Genomic DNA, 27,792 nt, shown 5'->3' on the forward strand with positions numbered 1-27,792 from the left:
AGGAACCATAGGTATAATATCATGTTATTACCTCATAAAAGCTGAGTTTTAATTTCTCAGTGAGCTCTGAATATTCACTTTCATGTACAGTCATCTTCTCATCTGTACTGCCAGCGACATCAACACTTTGGGATAATTTATCTGTCACCTCCAAAACAGTTTCTTCTTGCTTATGTATCTATTGGAAAAGTAAAAACCAGAGGAATTAGAAACCTATTCATAGACAGCAGGAAAAATTGTAAGACAAACCTACAGCACCTGCCTACATATATATCTCTACCCAACTCACAAATGGTGCCAGATTCAATTAACCGCAGTTAATTACCGCAAGCTAATTTATCTGCTGGGGCTAGTCAATCAGACTAGCACGCAGTGTGGACTTAACACAGATTTATGTTCGATCCAGAGGGAGGCTCGGACAGAAATCTGAATGACTTGCCCTTATCGCGGGTGTAGCAAACTTATCTCAGATTCTATGGGTCAACATCACACTTGCCGACTTTCTGGCTGAACCCACTGGTAGGGAGCAGACAGTGCGACCAAATAGGGGGTGTGGCTTCATCATAGTCAGGTGGTGCGGGGCATTCCGGGAGAGTAGGCAAGTACAGCTAATGAATGTTGGGCCTAATTCAGACCTTGTCGCAAGCAGGTGTTTTTTGCACTGCTGCGACCAGGATCGCGGCCTACAGGGCAAAGGGGGTAATCGCTGTGCAGGGGTGAGAATGGATGTGCAGAGAACAAAAGTTTGTGCAGTCTCTGCACAGCCCAGGACTTACTCAGCTGCTGCGACAATTCGGACCGATGCTGACATCAGAGACCCTCCTTACGAACGGCTGGGCACGCCTGCATTCTCCCGGACACTCCTTAAAGACAGTCAGTGGACACCGACAAACGGCCTCTTCCTGTCAATCTTCTTGCAATCGCTGATGCGATCGCTTTCTTCGTAAAATCCGTGGCTGTCCAACGATGCCCTTTGCTGGCGGCCGACGCACCTGCGCATTGCGGTGCATACGCATGCGCAGTTCAGACCCGATCACACCGCTGCAAAAAAAGCTAGCGTGCGATCGGGTCTGAATGAGCGGGTAAGTTGCCGCACAAGTAAAAGGGGCTGCAATTGAACAGTCTTGGCCATTAAAGCCCGAGCCTACCGCCCTTTCCTGCTGTGGTAAGTTATTGCATCTATTTGAATCCGGACCAGCGACACTATCAGAAAATCATCTCAATGCTCTCAGGAATAAGTCTTTCAGAACTGAGAACAAGCAGGCCGCCCCTTCAATCTGTACATTAATAATTCTGGTCACCAGACAATAAACACCTTGCACTGCATAAACATTATAAATCCAGAGATGGGTAAGGCCCATCTAACCCCATACTTGCATGTACTCGCTCGGGGTCATCCTCATTTGTAAAGAAAAAAAATGAAAAAAATAAATAAATATAATATAAAAAAGCAATAATAATATTAATAATATAACTATTCAATAATAAGTACATTGTATTTTGTTTTTAACAAAAAATTCATTTACATTATCTAAAAGTCAAACTGATGCCAACCCAACTGCATAGTCACAGAAGCAACCTCTAACTCTGCTTGTCACTTCTATGTTTACTTGCATCACCAATTATCTAGGACAAGGACTCTGCCATAAATCAGCCAAGGTTATTGCACAGAAGGAAAGAAAGTAGTTCTGTCTTTGCAAACATGAATGTTTTGTTTATGAAACATTATCAATACAAAATAGGAGAAAATACGAGTACAACAAAAGACATTATGTGGGTAATCATGGCAACATTTGAGAGACATATGACTTGAGAGACATATGACTTTTTCATAGAGCTATTGTATGACTCTAGTGCATAGAAAAACAAAGTTCAATCCCACATGCATATGGCTGCAAGATTGATATGACAGTACGGGCAGCACACTAACACATATGGTTTACATTTCAGGTAAATTATATGACTGATTGTAAAAAACACTGATGTCAATATTTTTTTCTATCCAGTTAAAGGCTGATGTAAGAATGCAGCAGCTCATCATAAAAAAAACATTGCAGAGGCAATACTACTCATTCCCCCCTCCCCCCATTATATATATATATATATATATATATATATATATATATATATATATATATACATACATATACAGAGTATGTATAGAAATGTGGAAAAAATGCTGCAAAGTAAGAATGTTTTCGACAGTGGAGGTGTTAACACTTTAGAACTGTGTGCAGGTGTACCTAGAAGAACTGATGCTGTGTTGAAGGCAAAGGGTGGATACACCAAATTGATTTGAGTTAGATTTCTCTTCTGTTCATTCACTCTGAATTTTGTTATTTAATAACAATAAACTATTAATACTTCTATTTTTGAAAGCGTTCATACTTAGATATAATTTTTCTACACCTGCCTAAAACCTTTTCCCAGTACAATATATATATATCTTACATTTATTAATGGTAGGCTTCTTTCTGTTTTTTATTTTTTGGGGGAAGAAGGAGGATCATTGCCAGATAGTAGGGCCAATTCTGAGTCACGCAAAGTAGCTGTAGTTCTGGTAGCCGCAGAGCCTAATTTACTACCTTATGCAAATGTGAGAATCCATAGGCCCCTTCACGTGAGCATAGAAGCGTGAACAAGTAAAAGACCATACTGCTTCATTTTACACCAGCAACTGAAACTGTCATTATTAGTATCTCCTCTTGCACCAGCGCCATATGACTTGATCTAATACAGCGTCAACCTTAATGACTTCATTACTATCAGTTGGATACTCATGACCTGGTGCCCATGAGTACTGTATATATTCTTGGCAACGAGCATTACACACCCCTGGTAACGAGCACGAGCAACAAGCATGACACCCAGAGCCAGAGCATTAAACCCCTGGCAATGAGCATGGAACAACTGGCAACAAGCATTAAACACCCCTGGTAACGAGCATGACACACAGTGCATGAAATCCCTGACAACAAGCAGGTAATTTAAAAGTATTCAAAAGCCTTACTGTAGGGCATAATGTATCACGGGCACTGTGGTGTGTGGCATATTATTGTGCAGGGGACATAATATGGTGCAAGGGGCATTACTGTTTGGGGCTTAATATGGTGGAATTGTTTTCTTTCCTGTGGTTGCCAAGGTCTGTTGCTGCAGGGTCAAAAACGGGGGTTTAAGGTACTCTTTTCCAGCAAGACCACGTCCATTTTAGCGAGGGCACACAGGTTTTAGCAAGGTTTGTTTTTTTAATGTTTACGGGGGGCACATTTTTAGAATGTCTAGTGGGGGTAGTGGGGGTGCACATTTTTTTACTGTTCGCACTGGGAGTCAAACTGTCTACAAACAGCCCTGGATACCTGCAACAGCATCTGGGAATTCATCCATGTCTAATTAGTTTACAATTATGTAAACACGTTTTTACTGTAGTAACTTACGCTTGCTTATCAAGTACAAGGGGGCACACGCACAGTATAGCAACACGTATCTTAAGAGATAATTATTGCCGAACTGTATTTTAGATCAGTTCTGTCATTTGAGTGTGTGTGTGTGTGTGTGTTGCGGTACTTTTCCTCTGTTACTTTTCATACGGACTAAACATGGACATCAGAAACCAGCCATCGAATGATGGATGGTCGTTCGCTATCTAAACTTTCCATGCCATGGTAACTAACCACCACATCAAAATGATTTGGTTAAAAAAAATAATTACCATTATGAGAAAAAAGTTGATGCGGTAACACTATTGAGCATTGATGTCCATCCCCCATACAGGCTATTATATGCATTTCAACTACAATTTTGTACAAGGTAAGACATGACAAAAGAAAAACACGGATGTAGCAAATCTAGCTGCAACTCACCCTTTACATTATACAAGGAAAAAAAATTCTTTGTCTGCTAAAACCAGGTGCAGGCTCCTTTACTACTTTGCACAAAAGAAAATGTTTTATGGCTGTATTAGGAAGGGAAAAAAAAGATTTACACACATTTTATTAGACAGGTATCAAAAGCCATGCAGATTCGAGTATCTTTTTTCAAGAGGTATTGGCACAACAAGGAAAATGCATCTACTTTGCCATTGATTTAAAACATTCCAATTTATTTTTAGTGCACACATGGATATACTTTTTACCTTTCCATGGCACGAAGCCCAAAAATATAGATTTTTTTCCCCCTCTCTCTTGAGAGGACTGAAATTCATAATGTGACGACTTGGGACCTTTTTCCTGCAAATTCTTCCTCCTATTTATTATCAGTAAAAGAAGAGCCGATTTATGGGGTTTGGTGAGCCTTGAGGCACACGCCATGGAAATAACTATTACAGGCTGCAAATAATTTAACCTACTTTTATACAAAATGCATGTAATTGCTGATTTAGGAATATACTAAAACTTTACATTTTTAAAGTCATGACAGGGAGGCAGAAGGAACAACATTTCTGGACGGTGTAAAATACTGTATGTCGTCATAAGGTCAATATTTAGTTCACATTTGTCAACAGTTATGAGGTCAATATTGTTAAAATGCCGAAAGGCAACATATTAACATTTTCAGAATGTCAACATTTCATCAAATTCTACATGTTGGACCTAAGGAATGTTGACATTATGGACCAGATTCAATTGGACACAGTTAATTACTGCAGGATAATTGATCTGCCGGGGCTATTCAATTAGAATCTGCAGGCTGCACTTAACGCAGATCGTCAGGCTCGAACAGAAATCCACGTTAAATGCCATGATTGTGGGTGCTGCAAACGTGTTAACCCATAGCTTATCGCAGATACTATGGGTTAACACACGGTAGTGGGTAATTTATCGTGCAATGAAAAGAGGCTGTAATTGAATAGCCCAAGGCATTAAAGCAGGAGGCTACCACCCTTTTAACCAACAAGGTAAATTTCCGTATATATAATTTAATCTGGTCCTATGACAGTTGACATATCATACCACAGCTGTAAAATACTGAGCAAACACAGAACATTAGTATAATACCTGCAGAAAAAAACTCTAGACAACAACTACCGGTAAGTAGGTTTGTTATTCTACTGTTGGAGTCATCCATATGTTGCTCAATACATAACCTTATAGGAGCATACTGAATTTGTTAAATTGGAAAAAACTTAACAAGACCATCCAACTGCAAACATTTGGGCATGATTATTTTTTTCTGCAAAAACATGCAGTAAATGGGGAAAAAAAATGGAAATCAGCCTGTTCCCTAAAAAAACAGGCAGATTAATATTGGGTAACATTATAGATATAATTTACAATACAAAATAAAAATATCTGGGGCTTTTAAAATCTTTTAAATGGCTGATTTTTCCAGTTCTTAAGAACAAATAAATGCTCTGTTATGTTTAGGCTACTTTAAAAAAAAATATTAGAACACACCTGTACCATCGATAAAGTACCCGCATATACCTGTCCCATCCTTACAGCACCCTCATATAGCTGACCCATGCGTACAGCACCCCATATACCTGTCCCATTCATACAGTACCGCCATATTCTTGTCCCATCCATACAGCACCCCCATATATTTGTCCCAATCACACAACACCCCCATATATAGTACTTTTCCCATCCATACAGCACCCCTATTCACTTGTCCCATCCATACAGCACACCCATATACCTGTCCCATTCATACAGCACCCCCTTATGCCTGTCCCATTATTACAGCACAAACATATAACTATCCTATCCATACAGCACCCCCATGTACTTGTCCCATCCATACAGCACCCCCATATACCTGTCCCATCCATACAGCACCCCCATATACCTGTCCCATCCATACAGCACCCCCATATACCTGTCCCATCCATACAGCACACCCATATACCTGTCCCATTCATACAGCACCCCCTTATACCTGTCCCAACCATACAGCACAAACATATAACTATACTATCCATACAGCACCCCCATGTACTTGTCCCATCCATACAGCACCCCCATATACCTTTCCCATCCATACAGCACCCCCATGTACTTGTCCCATCCATACAGCACCCCCATATACCTTTCCCATCCATACAGCAAGCCCATATACCTGTCCAATCCATACAGCACCACCATATACTTAATTTCACCCCAATAATGACACGCAATTATTACCTTAATTAAGCTAAAAACTTCTAATTGCCTGATTAATAATTGTTGGGGGGGTTGGGGAGTTGTTCTAAACCATGTCCCGATATTTTTATGGACTTTGCACATGTTCTGAAGCTGCAAGAAAAAAAATTGCGGTAAACCCTAATGACATGACCAGAGTTAATATTCTGCCTGGCAGCCAGACACAATTTCATTTATCATGGGAAAAACATGGTCACGCTCAACTGGATATGCCCCATAAGTCAGAAGCTCACTGGTTATTAAGGGCAACTTCTCCACTTGGTTTGATGCTTATGTCCCTAAATACTATGGCCTATCTGGGTGGCCCGGGTATGCCAGGGAGGAATAACCATACCCCAGGGTGATGTGGTCCTGTCCACTTTGATGGTGTATGTGACTTTAGCAGGGGGTGCTCTATATTCACAGCAGGGTGTGGCCACTCCCTCAGTACCAGACCTGACAGATCTCTTGGCAACAACAACTGCTCCCATCATATATATATATGTAGTAAAAGCAATGGTCACAAAGTGTAACATTGACGGTCCTGGTGGATGGACAAAATTTGCTTCAGCCAAAAAAACAGCAGCTTCAGCAGAGTGTACAGGATGTGACAAAAATACATATTTATATTTCATCATCAGAACAAACTCTTCTAATAGTGGCCTATAATATAGAGAGCATACATGTTATTTAGGAGATATAAAGCACTCGTGTTACAAAACACTGGTACTGTAGCTACAACGTCAATGTCAACTTCAACTGTGCTACACAGACTTGCTCTACTTTTAAAATTATAATTCTACTGATCTATATTCCTAGTATGCAATAATCCATTTATTGTATGATCCAATGCAGTGGCCTGGGATTTATTTATTTATTCAATTTACAGGTGTTTTTAAATTTTAAGTTCAGTTAATTTACAGCTAGATGACAACTGAGAAGCAAGTTGAAAGAGCAAATTTAGACCTTTTAATACTGAGCAAAATGTGTCCTATTGGAAGACACGTTACTGTGATATTCTTATTAGGACAACTAATTAAATTGGTAACTTTGGATACAAATAATATTATGTCAGAGTAATGATTCTGCTGCAAATGTGGAGGTAGTGGGTGCCATATTTTGGGATCTATAATTCAATGCAGAATAAAAGCAATGTTTTAGCATAAACTGAATGCCTAATATTAAAGATGAGGAGTGGGTTCAGAGAGTAAAAGCTCTGCTCTACATCAATGACATTGGCGTTCTAGATTAATTTGCGTTCTTGACAACATGCCACAAAGAAGGCAATGCCACACTGGCACTCTGACGCCAGCTATTAATCACTGTTTGCCACTACCCAGGTCTTCTAAGGGGAAAAGCATTACTTGTATCTAACACATGACACGCGCTGGGCAATTCTCCTGCCTTGTACAGCTGAGAAACAGAGCTCCATAATGCTTTTAAATTCATATGATGTTTGATGCACAAGTAAAAATGGCGGGTTGAACGCTCCAATGAATCATTGATAATCCATATATGTACACTTTAGCTTAATTGGTATACAGTGAAGAAGTTCTGTGTTCTTAAGCAGCACTTCTTAAACTGTGTGTTGCGACACCTTAGGGGGAGATGTACTAAGCAGTGAAAAGAGTGGAGAAGTTGCCCATAGCATCCAATCATCTTTGACATAGCATTTATAATTTGCATAATATAAATTATTCAGAGCAGCTGATTGGTTGCCATGGGTAACATCTCCAATTGGTTTATTCCTCAACTCTTATCACTGCTTAGTACATCTCCCCCTTAGTATGTCACAGGTTGATCCCTGGCATGAACAATGAAGGTGAGGTGGCAAAAAAAATAAGTCCAGGTCTCACGTTTGCCAATCAGAGCAAGGAGAGGTAAGTGTGCTTTCCCACTCTCCCCCTACTCTAATTTATCGTTACAGGTTTTGGGGAATTGCAATTTTTAATCATTCTTAATATTCCCAATTTCCCTACTCGGCCGTCGGGGGATCAGGACATTGCCCCAATATATCTGTGATTTATAGGGTCCAAAAGTCCCATCCATTCCCCCAGCTTCCTGCAGCATGAAAAAGGAGCTGGGATCAGGCAAGCAGCCGCAGCAGTGCACATGTCTTAGTATCATGATGTCTGTCACGGACAGGAACCAGGACCAGGAAACCACAGACTCAATAGGATGGTAGACTAAGAAGAAATGAAGAGGAAAGGAGTCCTAAGGTACTGTTGATAAACTACACTGATTACGGAAATAGGAGGGATTGGTTGCTAAGTAACGAACCACTGAGTAAAATAAGGTTCATTTACACTTAATTTTACATATCTTTAAAATTGTGTGTCATGTACAGTAAGTGGATGTCATTCGGCAGAATTTTTTTTTTTTAGAACCATTGTTCTAAAGTAAGATGATGTTATGATGTCACTAGGAAAAATATGTATCATTTATTGGAGAATATACATTTATAAATATCAGCGGCCGGATGTAATGAAGTCCGAGTTGGCCGGACTTCATTTTTAAAGCGCCAATCATTTACAATGCATGATTTTGCCATGTACAATGCATGATTTTGCCTTGTACATGATTGCCGCTTTAACAAAAACATCCGAAATTTGCCAGGGACCCGCACATCTGGACCCATTTGTTTATTAAAATTAGAAGCTGTAAAATTATGTTGTTCCAGGAGTACAGTATATGCGCTGCGGAAACCACCAGCAGTCAAATTCCTGACATTTTGTGCATGCGCAGTAGGAAAATTGCCAGGAAAATGATCGCTACACTATTTTCCTGGAGACCTGTGCATGCGCACTAGACTCTGGGACAACGCTAGGGTCTCCTAGTGACCTTAGTTCCCAGAGTCTGTTGCTCTGCTGGCAAGGTAGGAGAGCGCACACGTGCTTTCTCCTCTCTTGATGGCCCTTGGCCCTACATGACTATATGAGAGTGGGATCCAGATGGTAGGCCGACAGCTAATAGGTCAACACCATATGGTCGACATGTATTAGATAGACAGGTACAAAAGATCAACATGTAAAAGGTCAGCAGTGCTTACGGTGACAGTTACAAAAGGTCGATAATTTTAATTTGTCAAGATGACAATGGTTGACACATGTATGGTCGGCACAATGTTTTTTCGTTGTTGTTTTGAGGGATTTTTTCAACTGTTTCATCATCCACGTGCTCTACAATATGGAAGACTAGCCTGTGCCGAGCACAGTGGTAGCAGAGCGAGGAACCTTGCTGAAGCGTGGAGAACGATACACTAATTGGGGTCAAATGTGGTTTAACTTTGAAAATGACACCCCAAAAAAACACAAAAAATTGTGTCACCCTTTTCTGTGTTGACCATTTCCATGCCAACTTACTGAATGTGTCAAACTTTTGTACCTGTCAACCTTTTCAAGTGTCTATCTTTTACATGTGGCGCTACTGACCTTGTTGACCTATTGCATGATCACATGGGGTCAAATTATTAACGGTCGACCTCATTCTGGTCGACCCAATGATCCACACCCATGACAGTACTTAGAAAGTAATAAAATAAATACTTGTCCAAGGTCAACTCTTTTGCCTTTTGGCCAATACAAAACATACTAGAACTTGAGCCAGTATGGGCTAAATGCCTAAAGATGTTTAAAAAGAACAACAACAACAATAATAATCATATTAATAATAACATAGTAGCAGTAAATCTTTATGATTCATATACAGCAGTTATAAGATCAATTGTACCATAGAATGAAAAATTCATGAATCAAGCTGGAGAAAATTAACAATCCCCTGTTGATGTTGCATTTCATATTTTCCAGCAGGTATCAAATAAAAATCTCCCAGAATGCACGGAAACTTTCTTTGTGTACAACACCCTTTATTAGATAAAGTTAAAAGTAACACGCTCATGGGACCAACTCATTTTTTATTAGCCTTTATGAAATGCTATACTTTTTGAGAACATATAAAAGCAGAGAAAATGTGACACAGCGTAAAGAAACAGATGTTACAAGCATCGCAAGACATTTTAGCAACATCAAATAATTCCACTCTGATTTGGTCACGTAAATTGTGGGCATGTGAGCCACAACTTTCATTAAAGATTGGAGGTCAGAGAAACATTATGTTTTGGTTGAAAACAATATAAATTGCCTTTTGTTTTAAAGCAGAAACAAGTGTATCAGGTGTTCATATAACATCAATCTTTTACGTCAATTTTAAATTAAAAAAATTTCAGACACCAGGAAGAATAAATTCCTTTAATTAGATGGACTTAGAACAATCTAGCGGAGTATCTACATACCGAAACACAGCTGGTCTTTCCAACAAAAAAGTATGTGCAGAAGGAAATGATCATTGTCATCCATTAGTACATTATTTCACCCAGAAATATATTTTCTGCTGCATATGAAAGAGATGCTACTGCCATGTAAAAAACAGACTAAAAAGCCACATTTACCAAGCTCGCCCTATTAGCTGACACATCTTTAGAAGGCACTGGCCATTGGGAATACTTACTGTAAGTAATCCCGACTGTCAGTATCCCGACAGAGAGATCCCGCCCGCCAGATTGCCAGCTGCACTCGCCACAGTATCTATTCCCACGCTATTGGTGTCATGGACACCCACCAGTGGAAATAATACTGTTGTGCCGGGATTCTGGCTGGCGGCATTGTCTGCTGTCAGAATTTGGGCGTCGGTATCCTGACCGCCGGGATCCAGACAGCTGGCAAATTGATTGCCTCTCAGCCATTGTAGCATATGGACGACAATTTATATTTCATTTTTATGGTTTTTTTTTTTTATTTGAGAAATCCAGGGATGACACATGCAGTAGTTCAGCCGGTTCTGAAGCCGAAAGTAAAGTTATTATATAAGCGACTGCTTTACAGTTTATCCTTTGCCGGCACTGGTTTCTGTTGCAGCCAGTGTCTCGGCATCTCACTAATGATAAATAACAACAAGTAAATTCCAAATGTACAGTATACTACTCCTATGATGGAAAACTAAAAACACTGAATAGAGGTCAGTAATTATCTCCTGTAGAATAGAGAATTTAAAAACTATACTGTATATTATCCTAAAAATGTCTTTGTAAATATTAAATGAATTTTTTAAATTCTGTGTACTATTTATGGTTTTCCATCATAGGAGTAGTATAATCCAGGGTACATTTAGTGTATTAACTTATTTTGAATAAATATATTTAGTGTCCACCATAGGAATTCAAATCACTCCAGGATGCTGAGATGTTGTTACTGTAATAATTAATTAATTAATTATATATTTTCACGCTGGCTTGTACATTACCTTAATTCTGACACAAGGCTCATTACTGAGTAAAAGGTAAAAACCAGATTGTCAGGGAGATTCCTGAAATAGTAGCAATCTCCCTGACTCACTAAAGAGTATAGCAATCTCCCTGATTGTACCTAACCTACAATATGAAGCTATTATATTCTTGAGAAGAAAAGGAAATCAGAGCTATATACAGATGTGTCCTCTTATGTGGCGGCTATGAGGAGTACACACAACTCCCAGCATAGTGAGGTGTAGACTCCGCTATGCCGTCTTTTGAATGGGAGCCACTGGCAATGTGTGTGTGCATACTCCCACTGCCCATTTATTCTAATGGGAGCTGGCTTACAATGCATATGCAGCGGCATGTCACGACCTGTACGCATCACAGTCCCGCTACAGAAAGCCGCTATACGCAGTAACAATGTAGTGGGACACATCTGTAGCCGCAATTACACACAGAATATAAGCATGCTGTATATAATTTTAATCAGCAGAAGCTGCTTGTGCATCCTATCACATCGCTTTGCGTCTATGGGGTGTATTCAATAATTGTCGGAAGCTGCTGTCTTGTCAGAAAGACGGCAGCTTCCGACTGGTTTAGGTCGGAAGGGGTTCCGACCTATTCAATAGGGGGCCGTTTTTTCTGACAAGTCAAAAATTACCGACTTGTCAGAAAGCTGTCAGAATGCACTCGATCCGCGTGTATTGTCGGAAGCGCGGAAAAACCCGACAGGTTTTAGCCCCGTTTTCAACAATGTCAATCCGACTTTAAAAAAAGTCAGATTGCCATCGTCAGGACCGGGCCAAACTCTCGGGTTTGACCCGGCATTGAATACTGACCTGTCGGATCCTTTCTGTCGGATAGGATCAGACAGGTATTGAATACAAAAAAATAAAAAAAGGCTTGGCACTACGAGTCCCGCCACGGCATGGCGCGACTTTAAAGGCTGTTTAGCATGACTACAGCAAGGATGTATGAGGACACATCTGTACAAACTGATCAGACATTTTCTTTAACTGTCTTAACCGCACAAGAAATATAGTATTTACAATTGAATTGATTGTTAGAGGTTACAGCATATTTTTGTAGTTATCCATACTCCAATCTATATAATGTTCCCAATCGTGTCTGAAATTTTTTTTTTTTTTTTTACTAATAACAAAAAGTAAGAAAGACCAATGAAACTTAAATTCAAATGATTAAGTACTGCACTTGGTAGTTGACCAATGAATACCGATTGTATTTGAGATTCATCTTTAGCCATTGGTTCACAAAACTGGGGCAGGGTACTTGCAAGGGTGCCAAGGGTTGGTTATTCATTCACAATCAAATGATTTGGGATGGCATCTTTGTAGACTGGGCCACATGATGCCTGTTGCATTAGAGAGGCAGCGGATGGCCATTTATACAGGTTGGACTTCTTAGTGTGTGTCTTGCAGTTCTGCCCTTTATGTACTGTATTTCCAGTTAATTTTACTCATCCTCCTCTCCAGTGTGTCTACCTATACCTATAGCCCTGTCAAACCTCAATGTAAATAGTCATCTCTCCTCCACTCCCTACACCATGTTTGTTCCATCCTCCTCAGTCTGTGTTTCTGCTCTTCCTGTGTCTGACTGTCACCTTTGTATTAAGTATCTCTGTATGTGTAACTCTCTTTGTCACCCCATGGGGGTCATTCCGAGTTGTTCGCTCGCAAGCTGCTTTTAGCAGCATTGCACACGCTAAGCCGCCGCCTACTGGGAGTGAATCTTAGCTTCTCAAAATTGCGAACGAAAGATTAGCAGAATTGCGAATAGACACTTCTTAGCAGTTTCTGCGTAGCTCCAAACTTACTCGGCATCTGCGATCAGTTCAGTGCTTGTCGTTCCTGGTTTGACGTCACAAACACACCCAGCGTTCGCCCAGACACTCCTCCGTTTCTCCAGCCACGGTAGCGTTTTTTCACACACACCCATAAAACGGCCAATTTCCGCCCAGAAACACCCACTTCCTGTCAATCACATTACGAACACCAGAACGAAGAAAAAACCTTGTAATGCATAGCAAATTTACTTGGCGCAGTCGCACTGCGGACATTGCGCAAGCGCAGTAGCGACTAATCGCTCCGTTGCGAAAAAAAAATAACGAGCGAACAACTCGGAATGACCCCCCATGTGAGCATCTCTGTCCCTCTCTTTGCAAGTATGTCACCCATTTTCTCTCCATCCCAAATGTTCGCCCTCTTTTCCCATCTGCTCACGCTGTCCACTAGCTGCAAAATGTGCTAGGGTGATGCACACGTCTATTATACAAGGTACTGTCCTACGAATTTCCCCAGCCCTAAACATCAGAAGACATAATATTTTGAAGTACCATGTCAGAAGCAGGGCTTGTACTCTAAGTCCATGTGGATCCCATAAAAAGAGGAACATCCACATATAGATGAATTCTACATTGCGGTCCTGGGACCTTTAAATTACTGGTAAACGCAAAACAATTATTTGAAAGTGTTGCAATGTACAGCATTATGTATGAGAGAAGACATTTCATCAAGCAGGCAAAACACACAAGGCATCATTGTGCAATTGGTCAAAAGCCAAGGATATTTTTAGAGAAAAATCTTTAACTCCTCTGACATGTCATCGAGATCAGTGTTAATTGGTAAATGTGATAAATCACTTGGCAACTGCAGTATCCTCTCGTTTTGAACGGTCGCTGCCTAGGACAAATGTTTGTTCACAGACATATATTTGTGAAAGTTACAGTAACTTTGTTGTCACTCCGTTTATTTGGTGTCTAATTAATATACTAAGTATATAATATTTATTAGAAGAGTTTAAATCAGAGAAACAGGTGTTACAATATATTGGGCCTAATTCAGACCTGATTGCTAGGCTGCGTTTTCGTACAGCGGGCCATCATGTCTAAACTGTGCATGCTGCGTTTGCACCACAATGCGCAGGCACATCACATGGGTACAAAGCGGATCGCCGCTCAGCGATGGGTTTGTGCAAAGGAACCATTCACATGGGCGTTCGCAAGGAGAATGACAGGTAGATGGTGTTTGAAGGCGTCAACTGACGGTTTTCTGGGAGTGTTTGGAAAAACACAGGCATTCCCAAGCGTTTGCAGGGCGGGTGTCTGACGTCAATTCCGGTCCTGGACAGGCTGAAGTAATTGCAGCGGCTGAGTAAGTCCTGTGTTACTCAGAGACTACACAAAATCTGTTTGTACAGCTCTGCCACATATGCGATCACACACTTGCACAGCTAAAATACACTCCTAGAACTGCAAAAACCCCTAGCGAGCGATCAGGTCTGCATTAGCCCCATTGTTTGTTGTGCTTCAAAAAAGGTCAATTTTGTAGGGACAGTCGTTCCATACGCACACTGTATCAATGAGCAGATGACACAAAATTATTGTTCTACTTTATTCCCCAGATGTCACTATTGAATCCTGCAGGTTCCATATTAACTCAGAAAATCAAGGATTAAGCCCTTAGCATGTCCTGCCTTCTAGCTTCTGTAACGTATGCCTCATACACGACAATAAACGTAGATACTCTTGCCTTACTCTCTAAAAAATATGGCTAATTTATTTATTCATATTTCTTATATATCGCAGCATATTCCATTGCGCTTTACAATTGGAACAACAGTAACACAAAAAAACTGGGTAATAATAACAGACCGACATAGAGATAGGAAGGCCCTGCTCGCAAACTTACAATCTATAGGGAAAAATAGGATTTTAATACCTACCGGTAAATCCTTTTCTCTTAGTCCGTAGAAGATGCTGGGGACTCCAAAAGGACCATGGGGTATAGACGGGATCCGCAAGAGACATGGGCACACTATAAGACTTTGAATGGGTGTGAACTGGCTCCTCCCTCTATGCCCCTCCTCCAGACCTCAGTTATAGGAACTGTGCCCAGAGGAGACGAACATTTAGAGGAAAATGATTTTGTTAAACTAAGGGTGAGATACGTACCAGCTCACACCACAACACACCGTACAACATGGCATTTAACTAAACCCAGTTAACAGTGTGAACCAAAACAGATCAGCAACAGGCTGACCCCTACCAAACACAATCTTTGTGTAACACAAGCAATAACTATATACAAGTACTGCAGATAGAGTCCGCACTGGGACGGGCGCCCAGCATCCTCTACGGACTAAGAGAAAAGGATTTACCAGTAGGTATAAAAATCCTATTTTCTCCTTCGTCCTAGAGGATGCTGGGGACTCCAAAACGACCATGGGGATTATACCAAAGCTCCAAACCGGGCGGGAGAGTGCGGATGACTCTGCAGCACCGATTGAGCAAACATGAGGTCCTCATCAGCCAGGGTATCAAACTTGTAGAACTTTGCAAAAGTGTTTGACCCCGACCAAGGAGCTGCTCGGCAAAGCTGTAATGCCGAGACGCCTCGGGCAGCCGCCCAAGATGAGCCCACATTCCTAGTGGAATGGGCTTTCACCGATTTCGGTAACGGCAATCCAGCCGTAGAATGAGCCTGCTGAATCGTATTACAGATCTAGCGCGCAATAGTCTGCTTAGAAGCAGGAGCGCCAACCTTGTTGGCCGCATACAGGACAAACAGCGCCTCTGTCTTCCTAACACGAGCCGTTCTGGCTACATAAATTCTCAAAGCTCTGACCACATCAAGAGACTTGGAATCAGCCAAGGCTTCAGTAGCCACAGGCACCACAATAGGTTGGTTCATGTGAAACGAAGAAACCACCTTTGGTAGAAATTGTTGACGAGTTCTCAACTCCGCTCTATCCTCATGGAAAATCAGATAGGGGCTTTTGTGAGACAAAGCCGCCAATTCGGACACCCGCCTTGCGGATGCCAAGGCCAAAAGCATGACCACTTTCCAAGTGAGAAATTTCAACTCAACGTTTTGTAATGGTTCAAACCAATGTGATGTAAGGAACTGTAACACCACGTTAAGGTCCCACGGTGCCACTGGGGGCACAAATGGAGGTTGGATGTGAAGCACGCCTTTTATGAAAGTCTGTACTTCTGGAAGCGAGGCTAATTCCTTTTGAAAGGAAATTGATAAAGCCGACACCTGCACTTTAATGGAGCCTAATTTCAGGCCCGCATCCACACCTGCTTGCAAAAAATGGAGAAAACGCCCCAGCTGTAATTCTTCCATAGGAGCCTGCTTGGATTCACACCAAGACACATATTTACTCCAAATATGGTGATAATGCTTCGCCGTTACCTCCTTTCTAGCTTTAAGTAGAGTGGGGATGACTTCCCCGGGAATACCCTTCCCAGCTAGGATTTGGCGTTCAACCGCCATGCCGTCAAACGCAACCGCGGTAAGTCCTGGAACATGCACGGCCCTTGCTGTAACAGATCCTCTCTCAGAGGAAGAGGCCAGGGATCTCCTGTGAGTAATTCCTGAAGATCCAGATACCAGGCCCTCCGTGGCCAATCTGGAACAACGAGTATCGCCTGAACCCTTGTTCTTCTTATGATCCTTAACACCTTTGGAATGAGTGGAAGTGGAGGGAACACATAGACCGACCGGAATACCCACGGTGTCACTAGTGCGTCCACTGCTATTGCTTGAGGGTCCCTCGACCTGGAACAATATGTCTGAAGCTTCTTGTTGAGATGAGACGCCATCATGTCTATTTGAGGAAGTCCCCAACGACTTGTCACTTCTGAAAAGACCTCTTGATGAAGACCCCACTTTCCTGGATGGAGATCGTGTCTGCCGAGGAAGTCTGCTTCCCAGTTGTCCACTCCTGGAATGAAGACCGCTGAAAGAGCGCTTGCATGTTTTTCCGCCCAGCGAAGGATCTTGGTGGCCTTCGCCATCGCCGCTCTGCTCTTTGTTCTGCCCTGGCGGTTTATGTGCGCCACGGCCGTGATGTTGTCCGACTGAATCAGGACGGGCAGGTCGCGAAGAAGATGATCCGCCTACCGCAGGCCGTTGTAGATGGCTTTTAACTCCAGCAAGTTTATGTGCAGACAAGCTTCCTGGCCTGACCATTTTCCCTGGAAATTTTGTCCCTGTCTGACTGCTCCCCAACCTCGGAAACTCGCGTCCGTGGTCACCAGAATCCGGTCTTGGATCCCGAACCTGCGGCCCTCTAGAAGGTGAGAACTTTGGAGCCACAAGAGAGAAACCCTGGCCCTGGGGGACAGACTTATCTTCCGGTGCATCTGCAGATGGGACCCTGACCACTTGTTCAGCAGGTCCCACTGAAACGTTCTTGCATGGAACCTGCCAAACGGAATGGCCTCGTAGGCCGCCACCATTTTTCCCAGCACTCGAGTGCAGTGATGAATCGACACTCTTGGCGGTTTCAGAAGTTCCTTGACCATTTTCTGGATTTCCTGAGCTTTTTCTAGCGGGAGAAAGATCCTCTGCAGTTCGGTGTCCTGAATCATGCCCAAAAACGACAGCCGAGTTGTCGGAATCAGCTGCGACTTTGGTAAATTTAGGAGCCAGCCATGCTGTTGCAGCACTTGCAGGGAAAGCGCAACGTTTTTTAATAACTGCTCCTGTGATCTCGCCTTTATCAGGAGATCGTCCAAGTACGGGATAATTGTGACCCCTTGCTTGCGCAGGAGCACCATAATTTCCGCCATTACCTTGGTGAAAATCCTCGGGGCCGTGGAAAGACCAAACGGCAACATCTGAAATTGGTAGTGACAATCCTGAACAGCGAACCTCAGGTACGCCTGATGAGGAGGATAAATGGGGACATGTAGGTAAGCATCCTTTATGTTGACTGACACCATAAAATCCCTTCCCCCTCCAGACTGGAGATCACCGCTCGGAGAGATTCCATCTTGAATTTGAAACTTTTCAGATACGCATTGAGGGATTTTAAGTTCAGAATCGGCCTGACCGAGCCATCCGGCTTCGGGACCACAAACAGGCTTGAATAAAAACCTTCTCCCCGCTTTGACGGGGGTACCTCGACAATGACTCGCTGGTGACACTGTATTGCCGGACACACTACCTCTCTTTCCGGAAGAGAAGCTGGCAAGGCCGATTTGAAAAATTGGTGTCGGGGCACGTCTTGAAACTCCAGCTTGTATCCTTGGGTCACAATTTCCAGCACCCAAGGATCCAGGCCTGAGAAAACCCAGACCTGACTGAAGAACTGAAGACGCGCCCCCACCGGTGCGGACTCCCGCAGGGGAGCCCCAGTGTCATGCGGTGGATTTGGCAGAAGCCGGGGAGGACTTCTGCTCCTGGGAGCTTGCCACAGCCGGTGATCTTTTTCCTCTTCCCTTACCTCTCGCCGCAAGGAAGGATGACCCACGTCCTTTCCGGAATTTCTGCGACCGAAAGGACTGCATCTGATATGGAGGCGTTTTCTTTTGCTGTGGAGGAAAAAAAAGGCAGAAAAGAGGACTTACCCGCGGTAGCTGTAGAAACCAGGTCCGCGAGGCCTTCACCAAACGAAACTCCACCCTTATAGGGCAGAGCCTCAATAGCCTTCTTAGAATCAGCATCACCATTCCATTGATGAGTCCACAATGCACTCCTGGCCGAGACTGCCATGTTATTGGCTCTTGAACCCAAAAGGCCAATATCTCTCGCCGTCTCCTTTAGATAGACTGCAGCGTCCCTGATATGACCCAGAGTCAAAAGCACGCTATCCCGATCCAGGGTGTCTATGTCCGATGACAAGTTATCTGCCCACTTTTCAATTGCGTTACTCACCCACGCCGAAGCCACAGCCGGCCTGAGCAGCGTACCTGTCGTGACATAAATAGATTTCAATGTAGCTTCCTGCCTACGATCAGCAGAATCCTTAAGGGTCGCCATTTCAGGAGATGGTAGTGCTACCTTCTTGGACAATCGCGCTAGAGCATTGTCTACCGTGGGTGTCGCCTCCCACCCAACCCTATCCTGAGAAGGTAACGGGTATGCCATAGCAATTCTCCTGGGAATGTGCCACCTTTTGTCTGGCGTTTCCCAGGCTTTTTCAAAAAGGGCATTCAGTTCATGAGAGGGAGGAAACGTTACCTCCGGTTTCTTCCTCTTAAACATACAGACCCTCGTCTCAGAGACAGCGGGGTCTTCCGTAATATGTAACACGTCTTTTATCGCCACTATCATGTATTGAATACTCTTAGCCACTTTAGGATGCAACTTCGCATTATTATAGTCAACACTGGAGTCGGAATCGGTGTCGGTATCAGTGTCTGCTACCTGGGTAAATGAACATATTTGGGACCCTGAGGGGGTCTGAGTGTGTGGCCCCACGTCACCCATGGATTGTCTCCATGCTTGGTTCTGATACTCAGATTTGTATAACCTCTTATGCAATAAAGCCACACTGTTATTTAACACACTCCACATCTCAACCCAATCAGCAGTCGGCGGTGCCGACAGAGTCACTCCTTCATTCTGTTCAGCTCCCATACGCACCTCCTCCTGGGAAGAGCATTCAGTTTCTGCCATGTCGAAACACATACGTACCGACACCCCCAAACACACTGGGCTAAAGGGGACAGACCCACAGTAAGGCCTTTCAGAGAGACAGAGAAGGAGTTTGCCAGCTCACACCCAGCGCCCCACCGGTCTGAAGAAAACAACAATGCCCCAGACCTATAAGCGCTTGTTATATATAAATAACCAACATCAAATTTATGTGCCCCCCCCCCCCTTGTTATTAGCACCCTGTTACTTGTGTCAGCAGTGAAGGGCCAGGAGCAGTTTCTCTGCAGCAAGCTGTGGAGAGAAAATGGCGCTGGTCGGAGCTGAAGGACGAAGCCCCGTCCCCTACATGGCGTGCTTCGATCCCGCTATTAATTATACTGACGGGGGTCTCCTAACAGTGCCTGTGCACTGTATATAGCTGCCAGTCCCTATAAATGAGGTTTTTATTGCTGCCCAGGGCGCCCCCCCTGCGCCCTGCACCCATGTAGTGCCTGTGTGATCAGGAGCAATGGCGTGCAGCGCGACCGCTGCGCGGTACCTCAAGAAGACTGAAATCTTTTGCCGCCTTCAGACGTCTTCTTTGCTTCGGTTACTCACCTGTCTTCTATCTTCTGGCTCTGTTAGGGGGACGGCGGCGCAGCTCCGGGAACGAGCAGCTAGGGGACCCAAGTGATCGGACCCTCTGGAGCTAATGGTGTCCAGTAGCCTAAGAAGCAGAGCCTATCAACTCACACAAGTAGGTCTGCTTCTCTCCCCTCAGTCCCACAAAGCAGGGAGCCTGTTGCCAGCAGTGCTCCCTGAAAATAATAAACCTAACAAAAGTCTTTTTAGAGAAACTCTGAAGAACTCCCCTAGTGTGTGACCAGTCTCCTCTGGGCACAGAATCTAACTGAGGTCTGGAGGAGGGGCATAGAGGGAGGAGCTAGTTCACACCCATTCAAAGTCTTATAGTGTGCCCATGTCTCCTGCGGATCCCGTCTATACCCCATGGTCCTTTTGGAGTCCCCAGCATCCTCTATGACGAAGGAGAAATAGGAATTTGATACCTACCAGTAATTCCTTTTCTCGTAGTCTGTAGTGGATACTGGGGTTCTGTACTTTAGTACCATGGGGGTATAGATCGGGTCCACTGGAGCTTGGCACTTTAAAATCTTTAGTGTGTGTCTGTGTGTGCTGGCTTCTCCCCTCTATGTTCCTCCTACCAGACTCAGTCTAGGAAAACTGTGCCCAAGGAGACAGACATACCATGAGAGAAGGAATAAAGACAACAGCGATGAGGCAACAAGCCTACACACAACCATAACCAAAAGGAGGGCGCTAACTAGAACAGAGGATAGCAACACCAACCCAACCAGGATAGCACAGCTATCCCAACAACATAACGGGACCGCAACCGCAGCCAATCAAATACTTACTCAGGTAAGCAGAAATCGAAGCACTGAGGTGGGCGCCCAGTATCCACTACGGACTACAAGAAAATGAATTACCGGTAGGTATCAAATTCCTATTTTCTCTAACGTCCTAGTGGATACTGGGGTTCTGTACTTTAGTACCATGGGGAAGTCCCAAAGCTCCCAAATGGGTGGGACAGTGCCAAGACCCCTGTAACACCGCCTGACCAAACTGAAGGTCCTCTTTGGCCAAGGTGTCGAACCGATAAAATGTCACAAAATTGTTCGAACCAGACCAAGTAGCAGCTCGGCACAAATGTAAGTCCAAGACACCCCGGGCAGCCGCCCAGGAAGAGCGCACAAACCTCATCAAGTGGGCCTGAATAGACGTCACTAAAAGGCAGAGCCACCAAAGTATAGGCCTGTTGAATGGACAACCTGAGCCTACGAGCAATGGATTGCTTGGAAGCCGGATGACCAATCATGGTGGCATCATAAAGGACAAACAGTGAATCAGATTTCCGATGACGAGCCGTCCTCTTTACATAAATCTTCAGAGCCCTAACCAAATCTAAGGACTCTGGCCCAATGGAATCGTCAGACAACACCGGAACCACAATGGGTTGATTGACATGAGAAGCTGAAACCACCTTTAGTAAAAACTAAGGACGGGTCCTGAGTTCCGCCCTGTCTTCATGAAAAATCAAATAAGGGCTCTCACAGGACAAGGTCCCAAATTCAGAGACACATCTTGCAGACGCCAATGCCAATAACATCACCGTTTTCCAGGTGAGAAATTTTAACTCTACCCTCTGTAAGGGTTCAAACCAGTCCAATTGAAGAAAGGACAAAACCACATTAAGATCCTATGGAGCCGTTGGAGGTAAAAAGGGCGGTTGCATATGAAGAACTCCTTTTAGAAAAGTTTGTACTTCCGGCAACATGGCAAGTTGTTTCTGGAAGAAAATAGAGAGTGTCAAAATCTGGACTTTGATGAAGCCTAAACGTAGGCCCATATCCACTCCTGCTTGGAGGAAAAGTAGAAAACGATCAATTCTAAATAACACGGGAGACACCTTTCTACTTTCACATCAGGAAACATAGTTCGTCAAGATACGATGATAATGTTTTGACGTCACCATCTTCCTGGCTTAGACCACGGTGGAAATAACCCGGGAGGGAAGACCCTTTCTTGCTAGAATCTCCCTCTCAACTTCCAAGCCGTCAAATGTAGCCGCTGTAACTCTGGATAGAAGAACAGACCTTGTTGAAGAAGATCCTTTTGGAGCGGTAGAGGCCAGGGATCCTCCAGAGCCATAGTTAAGAGGTCAGAGTACCACGCCCGTCTAGGACAATCCGAGGCAATTAGTATTGCTTGAATGCTTTCCATTCTTAGTCTTTTTAGAACACTTGGGATTAGCGGTAGAGGAGGAAACAGGTACACAAACTGGTAAATCCATGGTGTCGTCAGTGCGTCCACTGCTACAGCCTGCAGATTCCTCATTCTAGAACAGTAATGGCATAGCTCCTTGTTGAGATGAGAAGCCATCAGATCTATCTGTGGACATCCCCACCGGTGAATCAGCTGTTGAAACACCTGGGGATGTAGGCCCCATTCCCCCGGATGAAGGTCGTGTCTGCTGAGGAAGTCCGCCTCTCAGTTGTTCACTCCAGGAATGAATATGGCTGAGATGGCCCTTGTGTTGGCCTCCGCCCTGAGGAGGATTTTTGACACTTCTCGAACCACCGCTCTGCTTCTTGTTCCCCCCTGTTGGCTTATGTACGCCACCACCGTGGCGTTGTCCGATTGAACCTGAATTGGCCGATCCCTCGGGAGATGGCAAGCTTGCAGAAGAGCATTGTAAATTACCCTGAGTTCCAGGATGTTTATCGGTAAAGCCAATTTCTGAACTGACCATATCCCCTGGAACTGGGCCCCTTGGGTCACAGCCCCCAACCCCGGAGGCTGACATCCATTGTGAGTAGAATCTAAGAGTGGATATTGAAATTCCTGCCTTCGGTCAGGTGAGGAACTTGCAGCCACCATAATAGAGAAATCCGGGCTTTTGGAGATAAGGTCACTTGAAATCTGCCATATTAAATTGCCTCATAAGCCGCAACTATACTGCCCAGCAAGCGTATGAAAAGATGAATTGACACCTTGCGAGGAAGGAGCACTGAGCGGACCATAGCATGGATAACCAAGGCCTTGTCCATCGGGAGAAACACCTTTTGAGACACTGTATCCAGTATCATTCCCAGGAACTGAAGACGTTGGGTCAGTTCCGGTAAGATTTCTGGAAGTTTAGGATCCACCCATTATCCGTAAGCAGGCAAATCGTGAGATCGATGCTGTGCAACAGACGCTCCCTGAACATAGCCTTTATCAGGAGATCGTTCACGTAGGGGACTATGCTGACTCCCATCATTCGCAGTTGCAGCATCATCTCCGCCATGACTTTGGTGAATACCCTCGGAGCTGTGGACAGGCCAAAGGGTAAGGCCTGAAACAGGAAATGGTCATCCAAGATGGTGAACCTGAGGTAAGCCTGATGAGGGGGCCACATGGCAATGTATAGGTAAGCATCCTTGACATCTAGGGATACCAGGAATACCCACACTTATAGACCGGACATTCAAAGTTTTTGAATGGCCTCTTGCAAGGTAACTTTTGCTGCGGGCAAAACTGGTAAGCCCGATGTGAAAAATCGGTGAGGAGGAAGTGCTTGAAATTCCAGCCGGTATCCTTGGGAAATGAGGTCCCTCATCCAAGGATCCCGGCAGGACTTTGCCCACATGTGCGCGAAGTGTTGTAAGCGAGAACCTACCTGAAAATCCCCTTGCCTCTGGGGCCAACCGTCACGCGAAAGGCTTAGCGGCAGGGGATTCGGTGGTCTGGTCCAGGGAGGCAGCAGCTGCAGGTTTACGGGACTTATCACGAGATCCTCTCGGAGTGGTGGAGATGCCCCGGCCCCTGCCTCTGAAACTTGCCACACGAAAGGACTGCAAGGAGGGTCCTGTGTAAGAATGTCTAGCAGGTGGCGCAGCTGACGGCAGATAGGTAGGCTTACCCGCTGTTGCCTGGGAGATCCATTTATTTAATTAGTCACAAAACAAGGCATCACCTGTAAAGGGAAGATTTTCTACACCCTTTTTGGAATCAGCGTCCGCTGACCATTGACGTAACCATAAAGCTCTGGTTGCCGAAACAGCCATAGCAGTAGTGTGCCCATTTATCTTACACAATTCCTTTATAGCCTCGCTCATAAAAACAGCAGCATCCTGTATGTGTTGTAGCAGAGTAATATCCTCATCCCAGGGCAGAGTCTAAACCATCAATAACAGAATCAGACCACTTAACCATTGCCCTGGAAATCCACCGACAAACTATTGTGGGGCACTGTGCCACACCCGCCGCCGTATAAATTGCCTTGAGAGTGGTCTCAATTTTACGGACAGCTGGTTCTTTTAGGGATATAGCCCCTGGTACCGGCAGTACCAATTTCTTAGACACTCTGGACGTATCGACTGACGGGGGGTTTTCCCAGACCTTCCTGTCCTCAGCGAGGAGGGGAAAGGTAGTTAAAAGCCTCTGAGGAACTTAATTTTTTTTATCCAGGTTTAACCATGCTTCCCTGGCCAGGGAGTTTCATTCTTTAGACACAGGAAAAGTTGCTGAGGTCTTTGGTCTAACATTAAAGTACAACTCCTCATCCAGTTCTGACTCCTGATCTGGCATGTGAAAAACCTCTCTAACAGCAAAAATGACGGCCTCCACCCCTGGGGACAGAGAGCTGTCCTCATCCATATGATCATCATCTACATCAGGCTGATCAGAATCAGACTGGAGCACCTGTGGCAGTGAGCGTTTATGTGAAACCAACAGGGGGGCTGAGAAGCCTTTCTGGTATCTGCTGCTTTGGCCATAGAATCAATAGACTGCTTCAATACCTGTCTCTCCATTTTAGCTGCAGCTAATTCTGAATTGACATTCTGAATCATGCATTTCAAATTGTCTAACCAGTCAGGTGCCTGTGAACTGTGCCTCTGTGGAGATAAGGAGCATTGTTCACACATGAGGGACCCCGCTGATGAAGGGGTAGAGTTACAAGCAGAACACATAACCATGTCCACAGACATATTGACACAAGTGAAAATACAGCGCAGCTCACTGAAAACGCCTCCACACAGACCCTAAAGAGCCCCTGGAGTGATGAACTTCGGCATCTGTTAGAGGGTGGCAGCAAGCTGCCAGCGTGGGCAAACATACTAACAATGTGTGATCAGCACCTCAGGAGCTCAGAGTCCTGTCAGCTGGGATTACGAAACATTAACCATCAGGAGGTCGGTTCGGTCTCCCCTCTAAGTCTCACGAAGCAGGTAGCCTGGTTGACAACCATGGCTACCTGAAAATAACTAACTAAAATAAAAAAGTAAAGGAAACTCTCTGGAGCTCCAGAGAAATGCACCCGGCTCCTTGGGCACATTTTTGTAAACTGAGTCTGGTAGGAGGGGCATAGAGGGGAGGAGCCAAAACACACATACACACAGTAAATGTTTTAAAGTGCAGGCTCCAGTGGACACGATCTATACCCTCATGATACAAAAGTACAGAACCCCAGTATCTACTAGGACGTTAGAGAAATAGGCATTGATACACAAGGATAGGCGCTACCTACTGCATGTTCTTAATGATCTGCATGATATGGTGACACAGCAATGTTGTCCAAGGGTCAGGAGGATGTGAAGAAAGGCAAAACATGTGAAGTTATGTGTGGATGTACAGAGGGAGTGTAATTAGATAGGGAGGCAGTGAAGGTTATGTGGGTGGGTCCGGAATTTGATAAGCTTGCCTGAAGAGGTGAGTTTTTAGGGAATGTCTGAAGGTTTGGAGACTAGAGGTGAGTCTTACTGTGCGTGGGAGGGCATTCCACAGAGTGGGTGTAGCCCGTATAATGTCCGGTTAATTTAGGTGGGAGCAAGTAATGCAGCGGATGAAAGAAGCAGATCGTGTGCAGAGTGGAGAGGTCTGTTAGGGAAATATTTTGAAAATAAGTGAATAGATGTATGTTGGTGCAGTTGGTTAACAGCCTTGTATGTAAGTAAAAGTATTGTACACTGAATACGGTAGAATACCGGTAACCACGGGAGGGACTGTCAGAGTGGATCCATATGAACGTCTAGCGAGGAAAATCAGCCTAACAGCTGAATTCAGAATGGATTGTAGTGGTGAAAGCCTATTTTTGGGAAGACCATTAAGGAGAATATTGCAATAATCAATGAGGGAGAATGTATATAATACATAATACTGTATATAGACTTTTTTTTGTAATCTTGGGAGTTCTGAGTCTTAAACTACTTCATCACCATGGACAGCACAGAATGCTAATTTGGGTTATCCTGGGTGTCCAGTCTTGCTAAAATATTGGAATAATTTAGGATTCTACATTTCATGATTACTGATTTTTATACAAGGTGTGTGAAATCACTTGTCTTATAAGAAATAAGAAAAATATATATTTGACAAACTCAATTGGAAAATAATGATAAAATACGTGCTCTAGAAAAGGATGATTGTTCTAGCTTAAACATCTTGCATTATACAGGAAAAGCACATAAAATAATGTTAAAGAAATCTATTCTTGAACTTATTTGTCTTCTTATAAACATAAGTAATTTGATTTCTGAGGTTATTATGGAGTTGATATAAAACAGCAATTCCATTATATCTGTAATTGTCATGTTAAAAATTGTTAATATCTTGCTGGGGTGGTTTACATAAAATAATGACAATTGAAAATACAATTTACACATTGTCACCGTGGCAGATTACAAATGTGAACTGGGAAAAAAAAAATTAAACAAAGGGAAGATCGGTAATCAAAAATATGAATTATGCATACTGTATGTCGGCCTACAGACACAATCAGTCCTAGAAAAGGCTTCTTTTATGTTACACTTATACCTGATGCGCAGGGGACGGAGGTCACATGGTGCCCAGATTGCAACGGCTATTTTACAGTGAATTAACCAAAGTAGCTCTTTTGCACTCAGATAAAACACGCCAGGCTTACACAGTCAAGATAAAAAATTACCAGGATTAGAATTTTAATGTATTATTCAAGAGCTCATCTCTAATATGAATCTATCTTTCATGTACATCAGTTCTGGTCAATAGCATATATATATATATACACACACACACACACACACACACACACACACACACACACACACACACACACACACACATTTATTTACAGTTATCAAGCTTTATAGAGAACTTCAGAGACCAAAGTTAATATTTAATGCTTCTGGTGTGCCGACAAATTTACAAACTTAAAAACAAGTACTTTATGAAAGTTGGCAACCAACACTGTTTTTGTTTATTTGGTGACAGTCCCATATTTTGTTTTTATTTCTTTTTAAACACCATGTGATACAAAGGAATATAATAAGAATAAACTGGGGCATTACTAGTGTACAGTATTATTTGACAGCTAGCAGAATGTAAGGTAATAATTATTAAATAAAAATACCGTATATTTCGCTGCCTCCTAAACAAGATGACAGGGCTGATCCTG

At 43.6% G+C, this 27,792-nt stretch overlaps 1 protein-coding gene across 8 annotated transcripts in view; it reads right to left on the reverse strand.

The window, feature by feature from the left end:
* Positions 1 to 27,792, reverse strand: part of LOC134928326 (polyamine-modulated factor 1-binding protein 1-like) — an 817,199-nt gene that overhangs the window by 295,527 nt on the left and 493,880 nt on the right. For 7 of the 8 annotated variants that reach the window (XR_010177892.1, XM_063923945.1, XM_063923946.1 and 4 more), the window contains exon 19: positions 32 to 178. The exons of the other annotated variant lie outside the window; for it this stretch is intronic. Coding sequence is in view for 6 of the 7 variants with exons in the window: in XM_063923945.1 (XP_063780015.1) it covers positions 32 to 178 (147 nt within the window). In the remaining variant the exon portion in view is untranslated. The remainder of the gene's footprint in view (positions 1 to 31; positions 179 to 27,792) is intronic. 8 annotated transcript variants of the gene reach the window in all.

The sequence above is a fragment of the Pseudophryne corroboree genome, chromosome 5, assembly GCF_028390025.1.
Source record: "Pseudophryne corroboree isolate aPseCor3 chromosome 5, aPseCor3.hap2, whole genome shotgun sequence".
Classification (NCBI taxonomy): Eukaryota; Metazoa; Chordata; class Amphibia; order Anura; family Myobatrachidae; genus Pseudophryne; species Pseudophryne corroboree.